Raw genomic sequence first — 26,215 nt, 5'->3', positions numbered from 1 at the left:
ATTGAGAAGCAGTAAGCACACTCTTAGAGAGATTCAGGCCAGTGTATTTATGAGATTTTAGCAGTCAGGTAACTCTATAAAGGACACAGAAGACCAAATTATGCAACTTAATTCAGATCAGGGTTTGACTTAGGCAAAGAAAAATACTACTGCACTGGACAAAGAAATTGCCATAAAGTCAAGTTACTCTAAGTGTGTTCCAGTTGAAAGAGGCCCTTAAAATGGGCCAGAGGAAAGACTGCACTGTGCACAGGCAGATTGGGGCCCACTGAGTATACAGGTGACCATTAGCAAGTGAGAACAGCCAGGGACATTCCCTAAGCCTGTAAACCTAACAGTCACCAAGTAAAAAAAGGAGGGAAAAGGGAAACTGTCCATTCCATTTCTGCATGGGTTTAATAGAAGAGCATTTCACTCTTCATATTTTCACTTGGTGTCTTGGAATAATCCCCTTTTCTGTCTCCACTCTGTCTTCGACAGACACTGTGCCTGCCTTATTTATTTATGAAGTCTGAAGGTTAGTCCTACCTGCTGAGACGAATTAGCCTGCGCTTTGTATCCTATGCAATCCTGTCTGATTCAATGTACACATTTGTTTTACTTCTTTTCAGGCTCCTTCTCACTGACCTCTGATTTTTTTGATTAATATTAAAACTGGGAGTTACTGTGATTCTCCTTTGCACCCCCTCTTCATTTTTCTTTTGCTGCACCTTACTCTTTAGTGTGCAAATGTGGTTATGGATTTTTTTTTTTCCAGTGCTGGGGAATTCATTGGCCTTGTCAATCTCAGTATCATTATTTTTAGCAGTCTTCTTTCTGAGACCTTAAGCCTATAAACAGTTTTGCCGAAACCCCAAACTCTAAATATTACATGCTAAATTTGCTTTCTTTTGGAAGTCTTTGGTGCTGATGGGTCAATTGAAAAGCAGAAGCAGGTGAGGGTCTTTTTTTTTTTAAGAATTTTTTTTTATCTTTATTTATTTATTGGATAGAGACAGTCAGAAATCGAGAGGGAAGGGAGGGATAGAGAGACACCTGCAGCCCTGCTTCACCACTTGTGAAGCTTTCCCCCTGCAGGTGGGGAACCGGGGCTCGAACCTGGGTCCTTGCAATTGTAACGTGTGCGCTCAACCAGGTGCGCCACCACCCGGCCCCCGGTTTTTTTTTTTTTTTTTAAGAGGTGAGGGAATGAATGGGATAATTTCATATGTCTTGGGTTCTAGATAAACAGTTTCTAAGAAAATTTGCTTAATTATTTTTTAAAGGTACCCCTCACTCCCCCCACCTTTTAAGTGCAGTTTCCAGTCTGATTTGAACAGGATGTTTTGCAAGAAAAGGTATGTTTATGCCCCATCTTTCAGGAAGACTGTTCAGAGCCAGGCCTTTTGCCCTTAATATAATTCTGTTCCCCAATTTGAAGCAAGCCTGAGTGCCTAGAAATGAACAAACAGCTGTCTCAAAGTCCAGGTTTTCCTTCTCCTCCCCGAGGTCTTCCAGCACCAGCTCGGTCTGCAGTTTCCTGCCAGAGCCTTGTACATCTTGATTATTTGCTAAGTTCTTGGGGGGTGTCATTGCGACCCCCTTGGAGAAAGACTCCAGCCCCACAGTTACAGAGGTGATGAAATTTCAGTTTTATTTTCCCTGGAGTGTTAACGCCCAAACTTTCTACCTCCAAAGTCACAAAGGACTTTGAATCCTAGCTCCATTCCCTACCACCTCCAAGGTCTGATAAAAAAAATATCTATGTATAATTTTCTAAAAATAAAGGTTATTTAGAAAGCCCCTTACAAGCACTACAGCACTTTATTTTTATACTTCTTTTAAAATAAAAACTTAAGCTGGCATGTTCACTGGAGTGAGATTTTAACATTTAATGAACCGATTCACTAAGTCCTAATCAAAAAAGGGAGGGAAGACCTTGTGGGTTAGGAGTTTCTTTCCCTGCTGATGAGAAGGAACTTTGGCCAGTGCTCCACTTCCACAAGCTCGGCTGATCTTTCTTTTTGCCCACTTGTGTCACAGCCCGCCCAAAGGTGGCCGACTTTCCGTAGGCTTCAACACCAAGCTCCCCCGCCCCCTAAGCTTCCTCGAGCCTTATTTCTAGTATTTCCAAAGTGCACTTTTCCTGGGCCTCTCCCCATCCCCGCCCCCCAAGTGGGCTTTCCTTCCGCCTTCCTGGCCTCGGATTCCTGACTCAGTCACCACCCCTTTCCCCTCCTCATCCACTCCGCATTGTCTTTCTGAAACCGCCCCTTCACCCCCCACCCCTTCTCCGAGCGAGTCCCAGTCCCCTTGCCCCGGGTCCCCGGCGCGCACAACCTCAGCACAGGCCTCTCCCCCTGCACCCCCCAAGTCCAGCTCCTCCTCCCTCTCCCGGCGCCCGAAAGGATCATTGTTAGCCGCACCCGCCCCGCCCACCCCGGCTGTTTATTTATGCATACGTCACTGACCGGCCCCGCCCCCCGGCATCTCATTAAGCGAGTGTGTTCCTCTCGCCCTGTCAATAATCTCCGCTCCCAGACTACTCCGTTCCTCCGGATTTCGATCCCCCTTTTTCTATCTGTCAATCAGCGCCGCCTTTGAACTGAAAAGCTCTCAGTCTAACTTCAACTCACTCAAATCCGAGCGGCACGAGCTCCTCCTGTATCTTCGGCTTCCCCCCCCTTTGCTCTTTATATCTGACTTCTTGTTGTTGGTGGTGTGTTTTTTTTACCCCCCTTTTTATTTATTATTTTTTTTTGCACATTGATCGGATCCTTGGGAACGAGAGAAAAAAGAAACCCAAACTCACGCGTGCAGAAGATCTCCCCCCCCTTCCCCTCCCCTCCTCCCTCTTTCCCCTCCCCAGGAGAAAAAGACCCCAAAGCAGAAAAAAAAAAGTTCACCTTGGACTCGTCTTTTTCTTGCAGTCATCTGTTTTTTATTTTTATTTTTTGGGGAGGGGCAAAACTTTTTGGGGGTAATTTTTTTTTTTTTTTTTGCTTTTCTTCCTTCTTCATTTTTCTTCCAAAATTGCTGCTGGTGGGTGAGGAAAAAAAATGCCGCAGTTGAACGGCGGTGGAGGAGATGACCTAGGCGCCAACGACGAGCTGATTTCCTTCAAAGACGAGGGCGAGCAGGAGGAGAAGAGCTCCGACAACTCCTCGGCAGAGAGGGATTTAGCTGATGTCAAATCGTCTCTAGTCAATGAATCAGAAACGAATCAAAACAGCTCCTCCGATTCCGAGGTAGGAGAAACCCCCCTCGGGCTGGTGGGGTGCTTGCAGCTCGCTTTCCCCGGGTTTGGCAAAGGTGGTTGGAAAGGGGAGAAATCAGGGCCGGGGGCGGCGGCCGGGTGGCCGTGGGGCCCGGCGGGCGGGCGGGCGGGCTGTGTACGGTGCCACCATGGCACCAGCTTGGAACCCCGCGGGGCTGCCCCCCTCTGCACCCCGCTGATTCTCTTTTCTCCCCCCTGCTTCTCTTCCCACCTCTGCGTGGCGTTTGCCCCTCGCCCTCCCCATCTCCACCCCTCCGGGAAGGCGGAAAGACGGCCTCCGCCTCGCTCCGAAAGTTTCCGAGATAAATCCCGGGAAAGTTTGGAAGAAGGTGAGTACGCCCCGCGCGCCCCGCAGCAGCCCCCACCCACCCCCGGGAATCGCCCCCCGGGGCCCCGCTGCGGCCACCGCGCGCCCCGGGGCTCCGATCGGCCCGGTCACGGCGCGTCTGCAGCCCCGGGGGCGCCCCGGCCACTTGGGGCCACTTTCTCAAAAACTTTTCTCCTCGTTCTCTCCCCGCTCCGCGCGCCTGCCGTCCCCTCGCCGCCCCGCCATGTTAGCGGCCAAGAGGCAAGATGGAGGGCTCTTTAAGGGGCCACCGTACCCCGGATACCCCTTCATCATGATCCCCGACCTGACCAGCCCCTACCTCCCCAACGGATCGCTCTCGCCCACCGCCCGAACCGTAAGTGCCCGCGCGCCGCGGCCCCCGCATGCGGCCCCTGCCCTCCCCCTTCCTCCCCTCCCTCCTCCCCCGCCCCCCTGCCCGCCCCTCCCCCGCCCGCGGTCCAGGCCGCCCCAGCAACTCTCCAAACTTTTCTGCCTTTTGTGGACTGGATTTGTTTGCACTTCGCCATGTTCTAGCTTTCAGTTTGCTGCCTCGTGATGTCGGGGGGGAGACCTTTTCTTGCTCCCAGGCAGGGCTTGGTTGGGGTGGGGGTGTGTGTGGAGAAGGGAAAAAAAATCTCCCCCAGAAGTTTCTCTTTTTGTGGCGCTCCGGTCCCCCCTCCCCCTTTAGTGGTGGTGTTTGTTTCTTCGCCCTGGGAAGAGGACTGAGTGGCTCTTTCTTCTCTCTCTTTCTCTTTTCCTTCCTTCTTCCGTGGCGCCTGAGGTTTTCCCCGGTTAACCCCTTGGCTGCCGCGGCCCGAGCGCCTCCTCCTCCGGAGTGTGCACTTGGGAAGCGGCGGGCGCAGCCCGGGGCCCCGCAGAGGCGCCCGCTCACTGTGCCCCGGCGGCCGCTGACTTCGCCTTTGCGCGGCGATCGCGGGCTCTCCGCCCTCCCTCATGGTCCCTCCAAGGTCACACTCCCCCGCCCGGACCCTGTGCAGACTTAGAGGGGCTCCAGCCGTGCTTTTTTCACTGACCGCCTCGCAGGGCCGCGAGCGCCCAGGGTGCCGTGGCCGGCTCGGCTGCGGGCTCTCCCGGGCCGCGCCGGGTGGGGAGGCCGGAGGCCGGCGGGCTTGCAGGCTGTGTGGCCCGGATGGCCTCCTACGAGCGGACGCGGTGCATTTCTAGGGAAGTGGGGTGCCCCGGGGTCGACAGCGAGGTCTGCTCTTGCCAGATTACCAGATGGCCCGCAGTGTGGGTCCTGGGGGTGGAGGCAAAACCCAGGGTGGTGTGTGAGCCCAAGGGGGTGCGGAAGGTGAGCAAGGCCCAGGGCGCCTTTGCTTGTACGCAGGGGGCTGCTTCTTTACAGGGGCCGCCCAACTTCGGGGCTTCCAGGACCGCACGGGGTGTCAGGCCTCGGGGATGTCTCCTGCATCGTGCACCTTACACCCACCCCAGACTAGTCAGTTAGGCTCACCCATTCCCTCACCGGCTTCTTGACCCCAAGCCCTGGCTCTGAACCCCCACTCCCATTCTTTCTAGATTATGAATCTTTAGATTCAATCTTTGGAAGCTTGTGACTGTTCCCAGCTTTGTCATTTTGCACTTTCTCTGGCCTGGTCCCTCTTTCTTTACACACTTTATTTACACACACACACACACACACACACCCCAACCCAGTTTTTGTTTTTCTTTTTTGTGTGACTGGAGATAGCCGTGCAAAATAATGCACCCAGTGTTAAGCAGCGATGGATTTGGTGTTTGGTGGAGGGCTCCCAGCCGGTGGTGGCTGTCATATCCACAAGTGTTTCTAAACATTTAAATATTAACCATCAGGTCTGACTTTTTTTTTTTTTAGCAGGGGGCGGGGGGGACCGCAAAAGGAAAAAAAAAAGTCAAGGGCATGTTAGATACGGTCATAATTCTATGGCTAAGCTAGAGAAAGAATTCTTCCTACCCTCCCCCGCTCCTGAACTCAGGCTTCTGCAACCTTGGGAGGCTGGAAGCAGTGTCAATGCGACCTAGTCCTGCAGACTAGGGCTGCGGGGCTGCAGCCGGAGGGGCCACCGTTGGCGGGTTACCCGGATTTTTCTTGGTAGTTTGTGGGGCATTACTTAAACCGGGAGTCTTCTGGGCTAAACTTGTAGGAACACTGGCAACGGTACTAACCTACGGGACTAAACTACATTCCAAAGTCACCCTGAAAATGCCCTGCTTCATCCCGCCTCCCCCCCCCCCCCCAGGATGGGAGCTTCCCCGCTATAATTTAAAAGCCCCGCGCAGTCATCTGAATCTGGAGCTCTGAGGGCAGACTTGCCACCCTCCCTGCCTCTTTGCACACACCCCCTGTCTCTGACCGCTGCCAATCTTGCCATGCTCACCCCTCTAAACTTGAACGGTTGAGTCGCACTGTAATTAGGAAACAGGGAAACTGTTAAAGGCGAATAAATGCTTTCCTGGTGCGAAAAGGAAGACTCCCAGCGTTTGGGTCCCCTTTGTTGGCTTTTATAGGAATAGAGGGCGTCTGGTGATTTTAATTGTGGTCCTAGCGGGTGGCCATGTGCTGTGACATCAGATTCAGCCTGAGAAGACATTTCTGAACTCTGTGGGCAGTTTTCGAATTTGCATGTCAAACACCAAACAGATACCTTTGTGTGCACGGCTGCTGCCTTCTCCACTCCCTGCTACCTGCCTTAGATTCTGTGCTTCCAAATTAAAGTTATTTATTTAGGCTGTCGAGAAGAGGGTTGGGATTGAGGATGGGAGGCTGTTGTGTGTCACTCAAGACGTCTTCTATCAGAGGGGCCAGCTTGCAATTCCAGATTTGATACAGCTGCCGGAGGAATCTATTGACAAGACAGTGGTCTTTTCATGCTCATCTGGAAAACAGTGTGTGTTTTGAAAAGCAAGGTGTAAAGACAAATTAGCTGCCTGCCTCATTCTTTGCTGAGTCTCCTTGGTGTTTTTTTTTTTCCTTCTGCGTTTTCTGTTCCATGTGAGTGTTCCTGTAGGCAGCTGCACCTTAGAAAAAGAAAACTCTTTGGAACCCTGGTTTTCACTTTCCCGCTTAATAATGCAAAGATTTAAGGAGTATCATTCAATCAGGCTGTGATAAATAATACAGTATCTCAAGAATAATACTTTCATTGCTGAAGACGCCACAAAACTTGGCAGTAATCATTTTATTTTTAAATTCACCAACCTTTCTATAAAGCAGTCACTTAGTCTTTGGCACACTGTAATAGGGATCTTTTCTTAAAAACAGATTCGAATACAAAAATGCATGAAGGGGGAGGTCTTTAAGTGGCTGGGATAGAGCTGCAGATACTAGAATGGTGGTAACATTTGTATGTTAAAGATAAGAATATCTCCGAAAGTTGATGTGGCAAAGTAGTTGTTACAGTTTTTTCCCTCTGGCCAGGGGACAAATAGAAATAAGAATACCGTGGTCAGCATTCCAGTTAGGTTTTATTTATTTATTTATTTATTTTTAAGGACTTAATGGTTTAAAGTTTTTGCATTTTCTTTTCTCCGAATTTACTGGCTTTTCAGCTGAGCTAGTTGCTACTAGTTTGAACAAATAAATAAGTAGCATCTTGAATTCATTTTTGAACTTGGGAGCCTAGCATTTAAAGGAAACCAAGAGGGGCCTATTCAGTAGAGTTTTATTTAAGCGGGCAGCAACTCCTCTTTCTGGCTGGTGAAAATGGATGTGTCCTTCTCGCTCAAACAACATAATCCTTTTCTCTTACAAAAGATTTAGGACTTGGTGTGTGAAGGGTTAATGGCGGTCCTCCCCCCCGCTGTCCTCCCACCCCCCCACCTTCACCCCTGATTGTTTTGACAACACTTTTCAAAGTGTGACATTCCAAGCCCCTACATAACAATGTAATATTACTGTAATTACACAGGTCATTACGTTTTAAATAGAGAACAATAAAATGCTTATCGCCCTGAAAAAGAACAGGTGTTCTTGCCCTTCTTTCAGTATTATGCTAATTGTTTTTCATCTCCTTCAGAAATATTTATGGTGAACATGTTTAGATTTCAATCTCAATGCAACAGCATTAATTCCCTGCTAATCTTTATAGGTTGGGGTTTAATGTCTGCAGTATGGATTATGAGCTCAACATTCACCCAATAAGTCATTTTAGTGATTATAAATTTAATATGGCAGCAGTCTGCAGTTTTCTTGAAACTGAAGCTTTCTGGAAAGCACAGGAACAAAACTAGGAGGCAGTTGGGAGCCTAAAGTGCTTTTTTTTCTGGAAGAAGTGTTTCTGGAAACTTTTGACTGCTTTAAAGGAAGTAGCTTTAATGAATGTCCATTCTTTGATTGAGAAAAGATTCGGAGGCAAACAGTCCCGTATCTTGCTAGATATTTTCCACCTTGCTTTTAAGTTTACTGAGCTGGGCTTCATTCAGAGTCACTGCTGGAAGCTGGTCAGCGTTCTGTATCTTAGCAAGCTGTGAAAAAGTTACAGGATGGCTTCCGGGGGCTGGCAGAACAAGAGTGCTGTTCTGTTAGCGGTGCAGGGTAGCTGCAATCCTGCATGCCATTAAAAAAATATTTGCTTTAGCAAACTAGCAATTTTTACTAGTTGCACCAGAGGCTGTGCCTTTAAAGATTTTAGCACAAGTCTTTTCCAGGCTCTGAATGCCTCTTTTACATGAATGCCTGAGTGTGTGCAATAAAAGTGCCCAGATTTCTTGCTTGGGAAATCTTGGTGCAACTTCTCTTCCACACACACAGTGGGTGAACTAGAAGGTATCTAAGAGGATCTTACATTTTTGTCAGATATTTCATAACAGCCCCCCCATTAAAAAATGCACTGGAGAGAGGACAGCTGCGAATTTTTGTGTGGACGAGTGTTTCTGACCATGACTAAAATCTCTGAGACCTTTTCTCCAGCTGTCTGGAGAGTTATGTGGAAGTTGGTTTATTGGCAGTTAAGTATCAGACAACCTGGATTTAGCAAATGCTCTCTCCGTCGCAGGAAGTAGGTGACATTATATTGGTTGGGGAGTTGAGGCAAGGAATGATTTACTTCTCTCTTTCTTAAATACCGTGGAGTTGCCAAATAAATAAGCACTTTCCAAGGAAGTAGGTGTAAGCTTTTTAGTCTTGGTAAGTGGAGTTAGATCCTATCTTTAACCACATTTGTAACTGTTCTGAGGTGACACATTTCAGAAGTTTTAAAGAGGAGGGGTGAATCAAATTCTTGAGGTTGTTGAACAGGAGTGGGGGGGGAGGGGAGGAGGGAGACATGGGCGTCTGAGTTTCCTCTGGGTGTGCATATGGGCAAATCGTACAAGTAAATCTTCAGCCCTGCCTTGTAATTGAGCACATTTGTGAAGGAAATGGTTAATTTTTACAACCAAAGGCAAACTTGCACCTCAACAGGTCTGCTGAAAGCACGGTGCCCCAGCCCTTTGCTGGCAAGCGCCCCCAGGCCATAAATCCACAGGCTTTATTTACAGCCCATAACACTTATGAATGTTAAGATATTTGACGCCACGTTGGCCTTATAATATTCAAGGTCCGCAGACATTGGCAGTAGCTCAAATTTCTCTCACTAATTATAAGCAATGAGTTGGGGGTGTATGTGGGGGGAAGGCGGCAGAGTGGGGGAAGTCTAGGGTGACTACTGCCCTTCCCCCCAATCTGAGCTCATCTGAGAAAGCCCCCCACCCATGCCCTCCCCTTGGCAGCTGACTTGTACTTTTCCTCTAGGCTATTGTTATACACATTTATAAAGAGCACTTTCAGGGATGGCAATTCAGTGGGGGCTCTGCACAGATGCCTGCTTTCAAAGGCAAGGTTGCTCTAGGTGTTCCGCATCTTTTTATTTTTTTTTTTCCTTTCCCTTCTGGTTTCTCTCCTTTTCCTTTCCTTTCCTTTCCTTTTTTTTTTTTTTTTGTGTGGCTCTGTTGTCCATATCATACATTATTTTCCCAGCATACTTACAGAAACCTGATACAGGAGTCTACTCTTCTCATTTCTGTGAGGTTTCACGGAGCTGGAAGGGAAACTATGCATGCATTGCACAGGGCATGAGTTAAGAGTGAGAGAGGTTTTTTTTTTTTTTTTTTTTTTTTTCCCCACTGGGACGGGTAAAGCCATTCATTTTGGGGAAAAGTGCACTGGTGTCTTGGGAGTGGTAAGCCTAGAAAAGAGGCAGAAAATAATGCTTGGATGCAAAGAAAGATTAAAAATACATTTAGGGGAGTCGGGCGGTAGCACATCAGGTTAAGCTCACGTGGCGTGAAGCTCAAGGACCCACATAAGGATCCCGGTTTGAGCCCCGGCTCCCCACCTGCAGGGGAATCACTTCACAGGTGGTGAAGCAGGTCTGCAGGTGTCTATCTTTCTCTTCCCATCTCTGTCTTCCCCTCCTCTCGATTTCTCTCTGTCCTATCCAGCGCCAACAACAATAATAACAACCACAACAATGATGATAAAACAAGGGCAACAAAAGGGGAAACAATGGTCTCCAGGAACAGTGGATTCGTGGTGCAGGCACCTAGCCCTGGCAATAACCCTGGAGGCAAAAAAAAAAAAAGAATTTAGACCAGGGTGGGGAAATAGCTTGAAACTAGGGAGGGTAAACTGGGGGAAAGCTGGAGGTACCCTGATGGGGGGACGGCGCTGCTATTAAAAATGATAACTGCTTTGCTCAGCAAAAAAACTCATTCCAGTCTACTCATCACCCAAAGTTCTCATTCTCTCTCTCCCCAACCCTGGTTATGTTTATCAGTTATTGCGTGATGCTCTTGGGGTGGGGCTTTTGTGCTTGAGACCCTGATGTGAGAGAAGACCAAATACTCTGCTTTTGTTGGTTTATTTATTTGAACAGTGGACTGGGGGGGGGGGGAGAGGGAGAGGGAGAGAGAGAGAGACAGAGAGAGAGAGAGAGAGAGGGAAATGGCACGCAGGGAGTGGAATTCGGAGGGGTGTGGCGAACTTTTATGGGGGGCTGGTGGCTCTCCTTTCAGACTGTCTTTCCCTTCATCCAGCCCAAACTTAAAGACCCAGGCTGAAAGGTTTTATTTTCTAATCAATGGAATGCAGAAACTTACTAGCCCTCTGGGACAGATATGAATCCCTTAACAGCTCATTACAAAGATGGGGCTGTGGGATCTTTGAACGGGTTATCAGCCCTGGTGTTCTTCCGTTTTCCCAGGATAGATTTTTTCTTCCTTAGGCACATTTGATTTCAGGCTGGTAATTCATCCTCCTGTTGTTTTCTTCTTTTTCTTCCTCTCCCTACCAATACCCCCCCCCCCCACCTCCCCCGGGTGTTGAAGTAGCCCCTGAACAGGTTGGTTCTATGAGGGGAGGAGTGTTTACTAGCCAGATCAGCTTGGAAGGGGTTAAAACAGCTTGCTGAAGTTTGGCATCATGAAAATAAATTTGAGGCCTGGTAGGCATTAGCGGGGCACAGCACACTTACAGAGCTTAATTAGTACGAACTGTAATTGTTCATGGTCTGCCAGAAGAAGTAATGTTCAGGAAAAGTGGAGTCCTCCTCTCGCAGTCTTCGGCTTGAAACCGATAAATCACTTGCATATTTGTGTAGTGATTCAAATGGAGCTAAGACCTCTCCCATCCCAACATGTGGTAAATTGTAAAGTCAATGAATTGCAGATGTAGGCTACAGCGAGCTTCTCGGAGAAAAGACAGGAATGAATGGGAAAGAGTGATGCTATAAATATTTACTGAGAAGATAACTAGGTTCCTGCGTGCTGGGCCAATTCTGATGGACGAAATATATTGGGAAAATGCTTCAAGAAATTGAGAGGATTGGTGTGGGGCTTTGGGTGGGTTAGTTTGTTTTGGAAAGTGAAATAAAAAGACCCGGTGTATCGTCCTGTCAGTATTATTAGGCACGATTGCATGCCCGGGGAAGGACACAGGAAACCCACATTAACGCAAATTAATTCGTTATGAGTTGTAGTGTGGTGACTGCTAAGTGGAGTAATGATGGGGCATCATTTTAAAAGTGTTAGTGTAGCAACTTTGAATGAAAAAAAATGCCTCCTTGGGAGCATCTCAGCACTGTAGCCCACTGTCTGCAGATGCCAGAAGTGGGTTTTGCATTAGAGCAGGAAACTTGATTCTCTTCATTCCTTTCCAGCCTCCCTCCACCTCCCACCCCTGCACTTCAAGAACTTTCATTATATTTTGATGTTTCAAGAAAATCATCTATTGATAGTTACCCCTTCCCTCCCTCCATCAGCCCCGTAACCACGTTCAACTCTTTCAGGTTTCCTTTCTTTTTTTCTTCCTGTTAGAGATTGCAACCCAAAGTGGGAAAAAAGAATGAATGTTACATCTCCCCACAAATCCTTCCATACAACTTTTCTTGAAGCAGTCCCCCCCCCCCCCCGCCCTTTTTTTCTTTTTCTTTCCCTTCTTAGAGAATTTTAGTCTCAGGCAGTGTTGCAAGTCAATACTTCTTTCCCCCAAAGTGAGTAGGTGGATGTGTGTGGAAGCTGTAAAAGTTAATGATCACTCTCTGACTCATAGCGGATGGTTTCAGGTGGAGGAAAAAGAAAAGGCAAAATTAATGAGGGTAAATAGACATTTGATGGAACACGGAGACAGTAGGAGAGATTGTTCTTGTGTCTGAAAGCATGCGTTTTGTTGAAGCAGAAATGTCTGAAGGAGAATGCCAGGAAATGAGAAGGCAATGCCTTTGTTAAGCAGTTTTGTTTTAGGAGGTTACAGATGTTTAGAGTCTAGATCTTTGTAGGAATATTTAAGCCCCCTCCAACCCCCCAATTTACCAGTCAATGCTGGTCTTGCCTTCTCAGTGGAAGTTAGAAGCCCTCCTTCCAGTTTAAAAAGGGCAGGCAAGACCCAAAATAAACCTGGGAGTTTATTTCCCAAGAGTTTTTCCAGCATAAGACTGGGGTGTATGTGGGGGGGTTGTCTCTGCTCTAAACAATGATAGATGACATAAGAAAAAAGTCTCAGTGAAAAGAGTATTATTATCTTTCAAGCTTATGACAGAAATTAAACTCCTAGGTAATGGCTATAGGGTAGCGTGGAAGATGGACACCCCACCTATATTTTAAGATACTTGACTGAAAGAAAACATTTATTTACTTATTTTAAAACATTTTATTTATTTAACTTTAAGGAGAGAGATAGACATACAGATAGAGAATGAGAGAGAGACCAGAACACTGCTCAGCTATGGTTTATGGTGGTACTGGGGATTGAACCTGGGACCTAGGAGCCTCAGGCGTGAGTCTTTTGCATTGTGCTATTTGCCCAGCCACGAAAGAAAAATATTTAAATGAAAGAGAAAGCGGTCGATTAAAATGAAAACGTATACAACTTCTCCACCTCTTTCCTATTTAGTTTGAATGAACAGGCTTACAAAATCAGTCTTCATCTGGCTCTGTGGTACAATGGGTAGTGCACTGGACTTCTAGACAGATGAAGGCATACAAAATCACTCTTCAACACAGTGGAAGTTCACTTTGTGCTGGAAAACTCCAACAATGGGCCATAATTTTTCCTTTTTTCCCCCTCTTGTCTCTGAGGATGAGATTTCTGCAGTTGAAAAAACCGTTTTCTTCCCTTCTCTGATGTCTTCGATTATCTGTCTACAACCTCAGGTCTAGGGCCGGCCAATGGTAGTGATCAGAAATAGATGAAGAGAAGTCATGATAGCTGGATCCTCTGGGAATCCTAACAGTATGTGAATCCTAACAGTGGTGAACCCTAACAGTATGGCTCTTTCTTTATTTTTTGACAACGGGAAAATGGTGTGTGTCAGTGCTAAGCACGCCACATTCTGCAAGTTCTCTCTGCACTGGAGAAGTCTAGGTTATGGGGGAGGCAAGGTTTGGCCACCAGCACACTGGAAAGGGAGGTTTGATTTTGTAGGAGTTTCACAGGAAGGAACTGAATGAAAACAACCTAGGTGTGCTCACTGGATGACCCTCCTTGATACCCCAGGGAGGGAGGATTGAGGATGCTCCAGTCTCAGCGCTATGCCAGGAAGTCACTGCAGATGACCCGAGAAAGAGCAAGACCTCCTTGGCCTTTGGGAACCTGGAGGCCTGGACTCAGATCAGTTCAGAATGCTGTCTTTATGGGAGGGGTTCCTCCCCCCCCCTTTAAATAATTGTCTTAAAAAACTAGACTGTAGTGAACAAGGCATCTTTGTGTTTTACAGGGAGGGCCAAAAAGCAGTTAAAGTAGGTGTGTCTGAGAAAAGAGGACTTGAGAAAAGAACGGGCTAGAAACCCAAAGAAGAAACAAGAGATATCGTCAGCCTTGGCTGCTGTAGCAGGGGAAATTTTAGCTAGTAATCTCTCCTGGCTTCAAGTGAAAGTCTGATTGGAGCTTCTTCTGCTGTGTGTATTTTGAGCTGGCTGGATAGACACTCAAGGAGGGAAGCTACATTGCTGGGTGTTGTGTGTGTGTGTGTGTGTGTGTAGGTTAAATTAACTTTATCTTTCTAGATGCTTCCAGACCTTACCAGCTGCATTTTCCTATTTTAATTGCATTCTTTTCTCGAGGCTTGTGTTGTTTGGGTGGTGTGAACGCAAACCTTCAGAATGGATCTGGACAAGTGAAAATTGAATTTGGATTAGTGAGTTTCATTAATTTATGCCTAAGACTGTGATTATATGACATCCCCCCCACCACACACATATACTTAGTTATCAGGTGTCCATTCCATTTTAATTGACAATCTGAGATTCCTGTGGTTACCCTGAGCTTAGATCGCCTAGGGCAGTGCAGGGTTTGTGGGAAGAAAAGCTTGGACAAGTTTCTGTTAAGCTCTGAATCAGGCAGTAGGAAGAGAGAATAAAACCTGACTGGAAAGGGAAACAAGTTGTTAGTGTTGCATTCTCTGCCCTGAAGGAGAAGCCCCCTGGCCTCCCCCCACCTCTCAGACAAGAGCCACACTCTGGCCAGGAATTCCAAACGAAAATGGGCAGTGAGAGGAACCTGTCCTGAGTACAAAGGTCGTCTTAATGTGATACAGAATTGCCCCAGTAATTAGTGCAATCTCTGAATTCACTGGAAAGGCTGATGGGGGGAGTGTGTGTGTGTGTGCAAATCTTTCTTTCTCAGGCAATTCCCTTAGAGGAGCTAGCTGCTTGGTGTGTGTGTGTGTGTGTGTGTGTGTGTGTGTGTGTGTGTGTGTGTGTGTGCAGCTTGGTGTGTGTGTGTGTGTGTGTGTTGGAGAGCTGGGGATGGTGGAGTGACATTTCTTGAGGTGCTCTATCTTCATTTTAGCTGTTTTAGAGAGTGTGGCTCATGACTGTGCTTTGACAGCTCTGGGATTTTCTTTTGGTTATCTTTCTTGTCTTCTCACCCCCCCCCCTTTTTTTTCTTTTTTACCCAGAGTGCTGCTCAGCACTGTTTCATGGTGGTACAGGGGATTGAACCTGGGACCTCTGAGCCTTGAAAATCTTTCGCATCGCCACCACCCTCACCTACTTTTTCTTTTTTTTTATTTTCCTTGCATTTCCTTTTAGTTTTTATTAATACTATGTTTTGGGAAAAACTGACATATATTATATAGGCACTGTTTTTTGCTTGTTTCTTTGCAACAGAAAACGTGATCTCACTGTATTCCAAAAATGGATACTCTCAACCTTATCCCATGAGCAATGTGGATTTAGACTTTGAAAAACTTTACTACTGTGTTGTATTTATTTGGAGTTGGTTGCAAAATTCTTATGTGGATTTCTTGGTTTTTTTTTTCCCCCTCTCTTTTCAAAAACCTTGTAGACTGGATTTTTCTTGTAGGATGCAAGATACAAAATAATTGGATCTAAAACTCTTGCAGGCTAGATAACGGTTTGTTCCAGTAATACACAAGTGTTGTGCTAGTATTAGCTGTGCTTGCAGTGGCAATAGGCTGTTAGAATAATACAGATCTGTGTTTGGAAATGCAGCTGAGTTGCCTGTTGCTACAGGGGCGTGGGGTGGGCAGCGGTCTCTCAGGACCCTTCCGTGCTCCATCCTTTGATTTTTGGCAGATTAAAAAGGCATTTTTGGGTATTGTTAAGATGTTTTGGTGGTGCTTGTGGTTTAGGTGTAACACTTACCAATTGGTGGATGGTAACTGCCTTCCCAATTGATAGAATCCTCAGGTGTAAACGTCATTTGGGAGTAGTTGAATCTTGGTGCTCCTTTCTGGGGCTGTGGGGGGACACTCCCTTCTTTGGTGGGTGGTCTGTGGGGTGTTTGTAGGAGGAGGTTGGTAGGGGAGTGTGACTTCAGCCTTTTGCTGTGGAGGGTCTGAGTGAACATTTATCCAGGGGCCACCAGGCATCGACTCTTTGGGGAAGTGTGGATTCCTAGAATGTACTGCTGCAGAGATGTCCTGGGACAGGCAGCTGAGTCATTCTGAAAGAATGTATATGGCATTGGGTGGCCCCAGAATTCTGCCGGACATATTTTTTTCTCCAAAATAGAATTGTGCTGGGAGAGGGGGGAGAGCCAACTGCCTGATTATTAGAAAAGGGATGGGGATAAGGTGGAGTGGAGGTAGGAGCAGGTAGAGGCAGTGGCCTTCCTGGTGGCTTGTACCTGTGGCAGTGTCATGGCTTCTCATAATCCTTTCCCTCACTTTCTTCTCCTCTTGCTACATGTTGCAACCCTGACAACTTCTTGCAGCACATAGATATATATATATTTTTTCCCCTGCAGCATCCTGCTCACCAGACTGGCTTTCTTTATGTCTTCATGGGCATCTGTCTTTCCTTTTCACATCACTGATTCTTACTCCTGGTCCCCCCCCCCCCCACACACACACACACACACTCCCTCCTGTTTGGCTTATTGAATAGGTGATTTATTTATTTATTTGTTTGTTTGTTTTGCCTCCAGGGTTATTGCTGGGGCTCAGTGCCGGCACCATGAATCCACTGCTCCTGGAGGCCACCCCCCCCTTTTGTTGCCCTTGTTGTTGTAGCCTTGTTGTGGTTATTATTGTTGTTGTTGTTGATGTGTTTTTTGTTGTTGTTGGATAGGACAGAGAGAAACCGAGAGAGGTGGGGAAGACAGAGAGGGGGAGAGAAAGACACCTGCAGATCTGCTTCACCACCTGTGAAGGGACTCCCCCGGCAAGTGGGGAGCCGGGGGGCTTTAACTCAAACCGGGATCCTTTTTTTTTTTTTTAAATATTTTATTATTTATTTATTCCCTTTTGTTGCCCTTGTTTTATTGTTGTAGTTATTATTGTTGTTGGCGTCATTGTTGGATAGGACAGAGAGAAATGTAGAGAGGAGGGGAAGACAGAGAGGAGGAGAGAAAGATAGACACCTACAGACCTGCTTCACCGCTTTTGAAGCGACTCCCCTGCAGGTGGGGAGCCGGGGTTCGAACCGGGATCCTTATGCCGGTCCTTGTGCTTTGCGCCACCTGCGCTTAACCCACTGCGCTACAGCCCGACTCCCTCGAACCGGGATCCTTACGTGGGTCCTTGTGCTTTACGCCATGTGCACTTAACCCGCTGTGCCACCACCCGACCCCCGCTTTATTTATTTAAAAAACTTTTTAGATTATTACAATCACCTTCACCATAGCAACAAATGCAAATACATAGGTATTGATTGAATGGCAAGGCTACAGTTCAGTCAAGGGAGGTTCATCTGCTATTCATAAACTGCTTAAGATGCTTTCTTGTAGTTTGTGACATCAGCAGAACGCTTTGATTTGGTTTTTTTCTACAGCTCCATTTTCAGTCCGGGAGCACACATTACTCTGCGTACAAAACGATTGAACACCAGATTGCAATTCAGGTAGGAAATGCAAGAGATCCTGAAGCCGGAATTGTCAATATGTAGGTCTCTTGTGACTTTTATTCTCCTTATTCCCCTCACCTAGATTATGATGATGATAATGATGATGGTGGTGGTGGTGATGGTGATGGTGATGATGAAATGAAGGTGGTGGTGGCTGATTCATTGGGGAGTGGGGGAGGTGGGGAGCAATAAAGAAATGCAAAGGAAACAGGTTTTTAAATTGATTGAAAGGCAAGGGAAGGAGAAGCCTGTGTTTTTGTTCAAGTTTCTTGAGCATACAGCCTCCACCCCCACCCCCGGCCCCACCTTCCAACTTGGCTACTGCTTTTGGCTGAGGGTGGTGGGGGATCTGAAATTGGGAGTATAATCACTTGGTGACAGAATGTGAAGGAGTGAGTCAAGGAGGAAGGTAGGAGAGGAGAGGCCCTGTGACAGCCAGAGAGTTGTTTCCGGTGGATCCAAATCATGTGAAGTGGTGCTAAGAATATCACTTTTGACCTGATTGTCCTGAAATGTTGATTTCTCTGGGACCTGTTGATAGATGACACAGAGTGCTGGAAGGGAAAGGCGACAGATCCCAGCTTCTGATGAGTGTCCTGTTTCCTGCCCATGTAGTACTTCCATTCTCTTAAATCCAAAGGCTAAACAAATCAGGGACTAATATAGACTCAGAGCTGAACGGATGCCAACAGAGTGCAGTAGTGGAGAGGGAGCAGACTAATAGGATTTTCGTCTGTCTGCCTGGCCTGGCCTGGCCCTGCCAGGCTGGATGTAGCTCCTGGTGTATTTAATGGTACCAAAACTCCTCAAGTGTTCTGGTTTAACCCTTTCAAAGGAAGACTTTTGAAACTAGTGGAGTAAAAGTCTGGCTCCCTGTGTCTTCTCTTCTTGAAGTTGATGTCAGTTGGTTATCTACATTGCTTTGTAAGACTGACAAACACTCACCTGCCCCAGGTGAGCTGTACATTATTCTGCCCATGAAAGTGGTGACTCCACAGTTTATATTTGGTAGACCCCTAATAGTTTTGTACTCATTTCAAGGCAACTGTAACTTATTAAAAAAAAAAAAAAGACGAAAATTTGCATGGTCTGGGAGCTAGAGCAGTGTTGAATCCTCAAGCATGAGGTCTATCCCTCTCTTGAGAGAAGTCATTACAAAAAAAATCTTTTTCCCCCATTTCTGGTGCATATGTGCAGCTCTTCTTCTGTGTGTGTGTTCTAGGGGAGAGTGTAGCTTTTGACTTAATTCTTCCAACCCTATTTTCCAGACCAGTGTCTTTTTTTTTGCCTCCAGGCTTATTGCCAGGGCTCGGTGCCCGCACTAAGAATCCACTGCTCCTGGAGACCATTTTCCCCATTTTGTTGCCCTTGTTGTTGCGCTTGTTGCAGTTGTTATTGTTGTCATAGCTGTTGTTGGATAGGACAGAAAGAAATAGAGAGAGGAGGGAGAGAAAGAGAGGGGGAGAGAAAGATAGACACCTGCAGACCTGCTTCACCGCTTGCTAAGAGACTTCCCTGCAGGTGGGGAGCTGGGAGCTCAAATCAGGATCCTTTTGCCAGTCCTTGCATTTTGTGCCAAGTGTGCTTAACCCGCTGCACTACCACCTAGCTCCCCCAGTACCTCTTTTTTTTTTTTTTAGTGATTTAATATTGATTTACAAAATTACAAGAGAACAAGGGTACCACTCTATACCATTTCTATCACCAGAGTTCTGAATCCCCCCAATCCCTCCATTGTAAGCTACAGCACTTCTCTGGAGGTTATAGATATGAGTTAACCATTATTTCTACAATTATATGTCTATACTTGTATATAACCCCCCCCCCCCCCTTTTTCTCCTGTGGTCTCTTCATCTCTTCCTTTCCAAGTCACACATACACCTATTACCACATCCTAATTTCCCTTCCGTTTTCATCTTCTCTTTCTGGTTCCTGATAGATTTATAGTCAGAGTCCTTTGGTCATCTTCCCCTAACATTTATCTTTTTGGCAGTATGGATCAAAATTATTTTTGGGGTGCAGAAGGTGGGAGTTCTGGCTTATGTAATTGCTTCTCTGCTGGACATGGGTATTGACAGGTCGATTCATACCCCCAGCCTATTTCTATCTTTCCCTAATTGGGTAGGGCTCTGGAGAGAGGAAGTTCCAGGACACATTGGTGAGGTCTAGACCAGTGTCTTTAACTCTGCTTGGGCTGTCCTTGTTGGCATACTTCTCTTAGATCAGTGACATGAAGGGTCTTGCTTCCAGAAAACACTCTGGGTCCAAGGCTTGGTTGGAGAACTATCCCAAAGCCTTGAGAGTCTTGACACGTGGCTAGATGAACTGTGTCCTGAGGCCTCCTGTCTCATAGGGAGTGATGGAAAATCCTGTTGCCCGGGGTGTGGGAATTGCTGAGGTTGAATAGCATAGCGATCCCTATCTTGGTGTGGAAAAGCTGGCTGGGGCCATGTCACTGGGAGACCAGCCGAGACCAGACCAGCTGTTGTGTCTTTACACCCGTTGCTGAAGCGTCCCTTGTTAGCTGGGCAGTTCGTCTTTCTCCAAACCACCTGGCACTGTGCAGGCCATGTGAAGCTCTTTCTCAGGAGGAAGATGGAGTAAGTTACAGAGCTCATTGTGTGGAGGGCTGAAACCATTACCATTCCTCCATGAACAGGTAGCATTGTTCTCCCCGTGTCTCTTTGGGGGAAGGCTCAGTGCCCATGTGGGCAAACAGAGAGACGTTTTATTAGAGACCCAACACCGGCATGCTTTCAGTGGTTCATTCTCTCCCAGTCTCCGCTAGACCAGGACCAGGCCAAGCCAAATGGCATCTCACTGTAATTTTAGTTTGAGCATCAAAGGATAAACAGCCAAAACAAAAGAAGCAAAAGGAAAAAAAAAAAAAAGAAGAAAGAAAGGAAACCTCAAACACAGTAAAATTGCTCCTAGAGCCCATGGAAGCTTGGCTGCTAGAGAGAGTCTGAGGAGAGGGTGGTGCCTTTGGGGGGAGGGGGAGGGTACAGTGGTTATTTTCCTTTGGCTCCAACTTAATGCTTCAGTGCACTGTGATGTTGGGGCAGAAATTTCTTCCCTGGAAACCTAAAACTGTTTAACCTTAATACATACTGTATTTCAGTATGAGCTGAGCCCGTGACTCCTAAGCTATCTCCTAAAATAACCCCGAGTAGTATGACACCAAGTATGACATGAGCTTCATCCCCTCTCCCTTCCTACCCGCTTCCCCCCCTCCCCCGTAATCCCAGGATGTGGCCAAGTTCATTGTGTATATGAATGGCCTTTGAGTGATTCTGTAGATACATCATGGTCTTGTTAAAAAAAAAAAAAGAAAAAGAAAAGAAAAGGTTTGGAACTGATACCAGCATCTGGGGTTGGAACTCCTCTCAGATTTACAAAGACATCAGTGCTGATGGTCATACTTTCCCTAAATGAAAATGTCTTTTTTGACGCAGTTATTATTTGATGCGATTGACTTGTCAAGGCTTTTATTAAACTGTAAATACAGTACAGTGTGCCCATCTTTAGTGGAGACTTGGATGGACTTACATATATGTGAATATCTATGAAACCATCACTCCAGTCAATATATAGAATTAGGGCCTCAGAGTCATATTTTATTATTTATGGATCATGCCATCTCTATGGCAACAGTTCAACTCTGACACTGTGGTGGGAAACCAGCCACAGATAGCACCTAGAGGATCCATTCTATATCTGTTGTGGACATGTCCTAAGAAAACTTTATTTATAAAGACAAACTGCGGCTTGACTGGTCCATAGGCTGGAGATGGTCTCTTTGCTGACCCCTGATAAAGATGGTTCTTTCTGCCCAAGTCACAGATTCGCATAATTGGCACTGTCTCATGTTTGGTCCCACTCAGTTCTCTCCCCCATTTCTGTGTGTTGTAGTAGTTTGCTCTTTTATTTTAAGTTTTTATTTTGATTTACATAATTACATGTCAACAGAAGTATAAATCAACAGAGTTCTGAATCCCCAATCCCTCCATTGCAAGCCACCACAGTTCTCCCAAGATGGCAGACATGGGTTAACCATCATCTTTACATCTTTGTGTCTACATTTGTATATCATTGTCCCTTTTTTCTTCAAGGTCCCGTCCTCTCTTCCCCTCCAAACCACACATAACCCTATTATTACATTTAAATGTACCTCCCTTTTTCCTCCTCTTTCTCCGGGTCCCTATGGAGCTGGAGTTCAGAACCCTCTTCCTCTCTTCCCCCTATCACTTACCCCCCACTGGGAGGATGGATCGATCGAAATACTTTTTGAGGTGCAGAAGGTAGAGTTCTGGCTTCTGTAATTGCTTCTCTGCTGGACTTGGGTGTTGGCAGGTCATTCCATACTCCCTGTTTCTATGTTTCCCTACTGGGCTAGAGCTCTGGAGAGTCAAGGTTCCAGGACATATTGGTGAGGTCAGGATGGAGTTTTGATAGCATCAGCATCTGCAACTTGGTGTCTGGGAGGTGGCAGGATATAAAGTGAGACAAAATGGTTCATGAACAGGAACTAAAAAAAGTAAGAGGGGGGGTCGGGCAGTAGCACAGTGGGTTAAGCGCACATGGTGCAAAGCACAAGGGTCGATGTAAGGATCCGGGTTCAAGCCCCCAGCTCCCCACCTGCAGGAGGTTGGTTTGCAAGTGGTGAAGCAAGTCTGCAGGTGTCTATCTTTCTCTCCTCACTGTCTTCCCTTCCTCTCTCCATTTCTCTCTGTCCTATCCAACAGTAACAGTTATGACAACAATAACAACTACAACAAGCGCAACAACATGGGCAACAAAATGGGAAAATAGCCTCCAGGAACAGTGGATTCCTAGTGCAGGCACTGAGCCCTAGCAATAACCCTGGAGGCAAAAAAAGAAAAAAAAAAGGAGGAAAAGAGCAGATGAGATTAGGGATCATAGGGTGGAAGAAAAGTCCATTTTAGGCATGTTTCTAGGGGGCATAATTTGCTTTTTTTTTTTATTGTCGTGTACTAGTCCATGCAGGACTGAGTTGTACAGTGCTTAGATTCTTGGGATGTTGTGGGCTATTTGGATTCTCACCAATTTTGTTGTTGTTGTTGCTGCCATTATCCAATAAGGCCCTGGGAACACTTTCATGCACATCTTTTGGAGGAATGTGTGTGTCTGTCCATTTCTGTTACTCATCCACAAAAATGAACTTGGACAGGCCTAGGCCTAGGCCAGTAGGTGTGTTTAGCTTGACAGTTGACAGTTTGAGAGGGACTTGAAGCCTGGGTTTCAAGTGTTGCTATTGGATGCCCCAGTTGAGTGGTTGTGTATGAAGAGAGCACTGCATGGCTGTAGGTTGCTCAGAGGCCAGTTGGCCCAGGCTCCAGAGCACATCTCTTCATAAAGGGGTTTGGCTTCTGGCCCCAACAACTAGCAGTGCCATACCTTCTCATTAACCTGGGAAGGGATTGCAGGCTGAGTGTAGAGGTGGGGCCCCACAACAGATGCCTCCTGGGGGTGCCCTGCAGTTGACTGTGGGTAAATGTTAGGCATCTCTGTCTCCCAGAGGAGAGCTCTTCCACACTCCTACACTCATCATTAGTCCAGCCCCAAGAGCAATGTTGTAATCAAGGTCGAGCCCCACAGAAGATGTTTCCTTTGGTTCTCAGAAAGGCTACTTCGGAACCAATTAAGCTTGTGTTTTAAAAGTATTTGGCCAAAGGTTGATGTTTTAACACCAAGTCAGCTATGATTTAAGGCAGAAAAAACTCCTCACATAGCAAAAACAAACTGTGTAGGCCTTTCTTAGTTGTTTTTCCTCGAAGATGTGAAATGGTGCGTGTGCGTGTGCGTGTGTGTGTGTTGTGTGGCCTTGTAAAGACAATTAGGAGAGGATCCAGAAGAAATGGGCCATTTTATTTGTTTACACAGCTGAACTGTGGAGACTTTGCAGTGAGTTTTGCTTTTCTTCTTGTCCTCAGGCTTTTGTGTTCTCATTTGGGTGTTTTCAAAGTGTAGACCTCTTTTGCTGGGTCTCTGGACTTGGTCATCCATGATTCAGGAACACTTAAGGATCCTTAACCATGGCTGAAGTGTTTTCTGGAGCTGGGAGAAAGGGACTAAAGTCCAAAGGGGCCCTGATTCCTGGATGTGAACTGAATGTTTCATCTTGTTGATGCTTTAAACGTTGTCTAGTTTCTTGAAGTTCTAGGCCTCAGAGTCCAACTTTTTGCCATGTGGACCATTGGCGTTTATGATCAATGTGGCCAGAGGCTAGTCCTGGTAAATTCTGATGTTTGTGATGCTCTTGTTCCCCCCCCCCCAATTTACAGTTCTGAGGGAAGTCTCCTTTTAAAGCATTTTCCTCTCATCATGATCATCATGAGTTCTCTGGCTTTTTAGTTTCAGCAGAATTTCTTTCTTTTTTTTGTTCAAAAAATTTTATTTATTTGTTTGTTTGTTTTCTCTTTCTCTCTCTCTCTCTCTCTCTTTTTTTTTTTTTTACCAGAGCACTGCTCAACTCTGGTTTATGGTGGTGCAGGGGACTGAACCTGGGACTCGGGAGACCCAGGCAGGAGAGTCTCTCTGCATAACCATTATGTTATATACCCCCACCCAATTTTATTTATTTATTAATAAGAAAGGTAGGAAGAGAGAGAGAACAAACCAGACATCACTCCGATACATGTGCTGCTGGGAATTGAACTTGGGACCTCATGCTTGAGAATTTAGTCCTTTATTCACTGTGTCACCTCCTGCACCAACCAGGCCATGTGTTTCTTTTTTTTTTTAATATTTTATTTTATTTATTTATTCCCTTTTGTTGCCCTTGTTGTTTTATTGTTGTAGTTATTATTGTTGTTGGCGTCATTGTTGGATAGGACAGAGAGAAATGGAGAGAGGAGGGGAAGACAGAGAGGAGGAGAGAAAGACAGACACCTGCAGACCTGCTTCACCGCCTGTGAAGCGACTCCCCTGCAGGTGGGGAGCCAGGGTTCGAACCGGGATCCTTATGCCAGTCCTTGTGCTTTGCGCCACCTGCGCTTAACCCGCTGCGCTACAGCCCGACTCCCGTGTTTCTGTTCTTTTTAACATATAACATTTGCACAGTCATGGAGTGGCATCTCATTATTGTCTTGATTTGCAATTTTCTCAGCAGAATTTCTAATCTTGATTGAGGATGTGGACCAAGATTCTCCAATATGGGCTAAGAAGGAGAGCTCCTAGAACAAATTAATTTAAAAAAAAAATTCTATAATGTGGTGCCAGGGAATAAAGCCAGGACTTTGTGCATGTGGGACACTGCTAAGTGGCCTCAGTGGCCCCGTTTTCTAGTCTTAATTTTATGAAAGAGAGAGAAGAGTGAGTGAGACAGAGAGGAGAGATATGCTAGAACCACTCTGGACAGAATTCTGAATTCTCCAGATGGAGCCTCTCCCGTGTGCTGTCTATGGTTTTCAAAAGAGGTATCAAGACCTTGAGCATGGGAAAGTGTATTCCACCATGTAAGTTATCACTCAGCCCTACTAATTACGTTTTTTCATCTTTAAAATTTATAATAACTCTCTCTTCCTTCCTTTATCTAGCACCTGCCTTGGGAGTGAGATTTTTTTGTGTGTGTCCACTTTGCACAAAGTGTGTGTGCAAGCAAGAGAGACGTGTAGGGAAGGAAGAGAGAGAGGTGTCATTTTAATAAAATATAGTTGACAAACCCTATGACTGCCAGTTAGCTTAGTCAACAGGCTCTTTCAGTAGTTACACTGGTGAGTTTTAGCCTAATTGTTAAGTTTACTAATGTTCACACCTTAGGAAGTCTGTTCATCCATTCAGAGAATTTTTATTTTGCGTCTACTGTGTGCCAGCTCCCCTGGGGAATTAATCATTGAGAAAAATAGACAAGAATCCTTTGCTCCCATCAACCTTAAATTCCAGTAAAGCAAAACAATTTATTTATTAATGGGAGAGAGAGAGAGGGGACCAGAATATCACTATGGAATGTGGAGTGCTGGGATCCAACTTGAGGTGGCATACATGAAAGTCCAGTGCTCTACCCACTGGGTAATCTCCTATTTATTTATTTATTGCCAGAGCACTGTTCAACTCTGACTTTTGGTAGCACTGGAGATCTAAACTGAGACCTCTGAGTCTTTAACATGAAACTTTGTCACCATAGCACTGTGTTCTCTCCCTGGCCCTCTAATGATTAAAAATTTTTTAAAAATATTTATTTATTTATTTTCCCTTTTGTTGCCCTTGTTGTTTTTTTATTGTTGTTGTTCTTGATGTCGTTGTTGTTAGATAGGACAGAGATAAATGGAGAGAGGAGAGGAAGGCAGAGAGGGGGAGAGAAAGATAGACACTAGCAGACCTGCTTCACCGCCTGTGCGACTCCTCTGTAGGCTTGGACCTGGGGGCTCAAACCAGGATACTTATGCCTGTCCTTGCGCTTTGCGCCACATGCGCTTAACTCGCTGCACTACCACCTGACTCCCTCTAATGAGGTATATATATATATTTTTTATTTATTTATTTATTTATTCCCTTTTGTTGCCCTTGTTGTTTTATTGTTGTAGTTATTATTGTTGTCGTAGTTGTTGGATAGGACAGAGAGAAATGGAGAGAGGAGGGGAAGACAGAGAAGGGGAGAGAAAGATAGACACCTGCAGACCTGCTTCACCGCCTGTGAAGCGACTCCCCTGCAAGTGGGGAGTCAGGGCTCGAACCGGGATCCTCATGCCGGTCCTTGTGCTTTGCGCCACCTGCGCTTAACCTGCTGTGCTACAGCCCAACTCCCTCTAATGATGTTTTTAAAAAGTGACTTAGAAGCACCCCACTTGTTCTTATTGATGAGTTTTCTAGTGTAGTGTGGGAGTTTC

At 46.1% G+C, this 26,215-nt stretch overlaps 1 protein-coding gene across 50 annotated transcripts in view; it reads left to right on the top strand.

Annotated features, from left to right (window-relative positions):
* The first annotated feature begins 2,498 nt into the window (after nt 1–2,498).
* The window catches only part of TCF7L2 (transcription factor 7 like 2), a 227,817-nt gene continuing 204,100 nt past the window's right edge, over nt 2,499–26,215 (top strand). For 16 of the 50 annotated variants that reach the window (XM_007519994.3, XM_060171293.1, XM_060171295.1 and 13 more), the window contains exons 1-4: nt 2,501–3,227; nt 3,519–3,585; nt 3,815–3,939; nt 17,295–17,363. In XM_007519994.3, coding sequence (XP_007520056.1) covers nt 3,039–3,227; nt 3,519–3,585; nt 3,815–3,939; nt 17,295–17,363 — 450 coding nt within the window. In that variant the 5' untranslated portion in view covers nt 2,501–3,038. Of the gene's footprint in view, nt 3,228–3,518; nt 3,586–3,814; nt 3,940–17,294; nt 17,364–26,215 lie in introns of all 50 variants that reach the window. The other 34 variants (XM_007520001.3, XM_060171298.1, XM_007519998.2 and 31 more) reach the window with 5 other exon arrangements.

This window comes from Erinaceus europaeus, chromosome 14 (assembly GCF_950295315.1).
Source record: "Erinaceus europaeus chromosome 14, mEriEur2.1, whole genome shotgun sequence".
Classification (NCBI taxonomy): Eukaryota; Metazoa; Chordata; class Mammalia; order Eulipotyphla; family Erinaceidae; genus Erinaceus; species Erinaceus europaeus.
The sequence above is the reverse complement of the archived record's forward strand: the minus strand, read 5'-3'. Positions and strand labels throughout refer to the sequence as shown.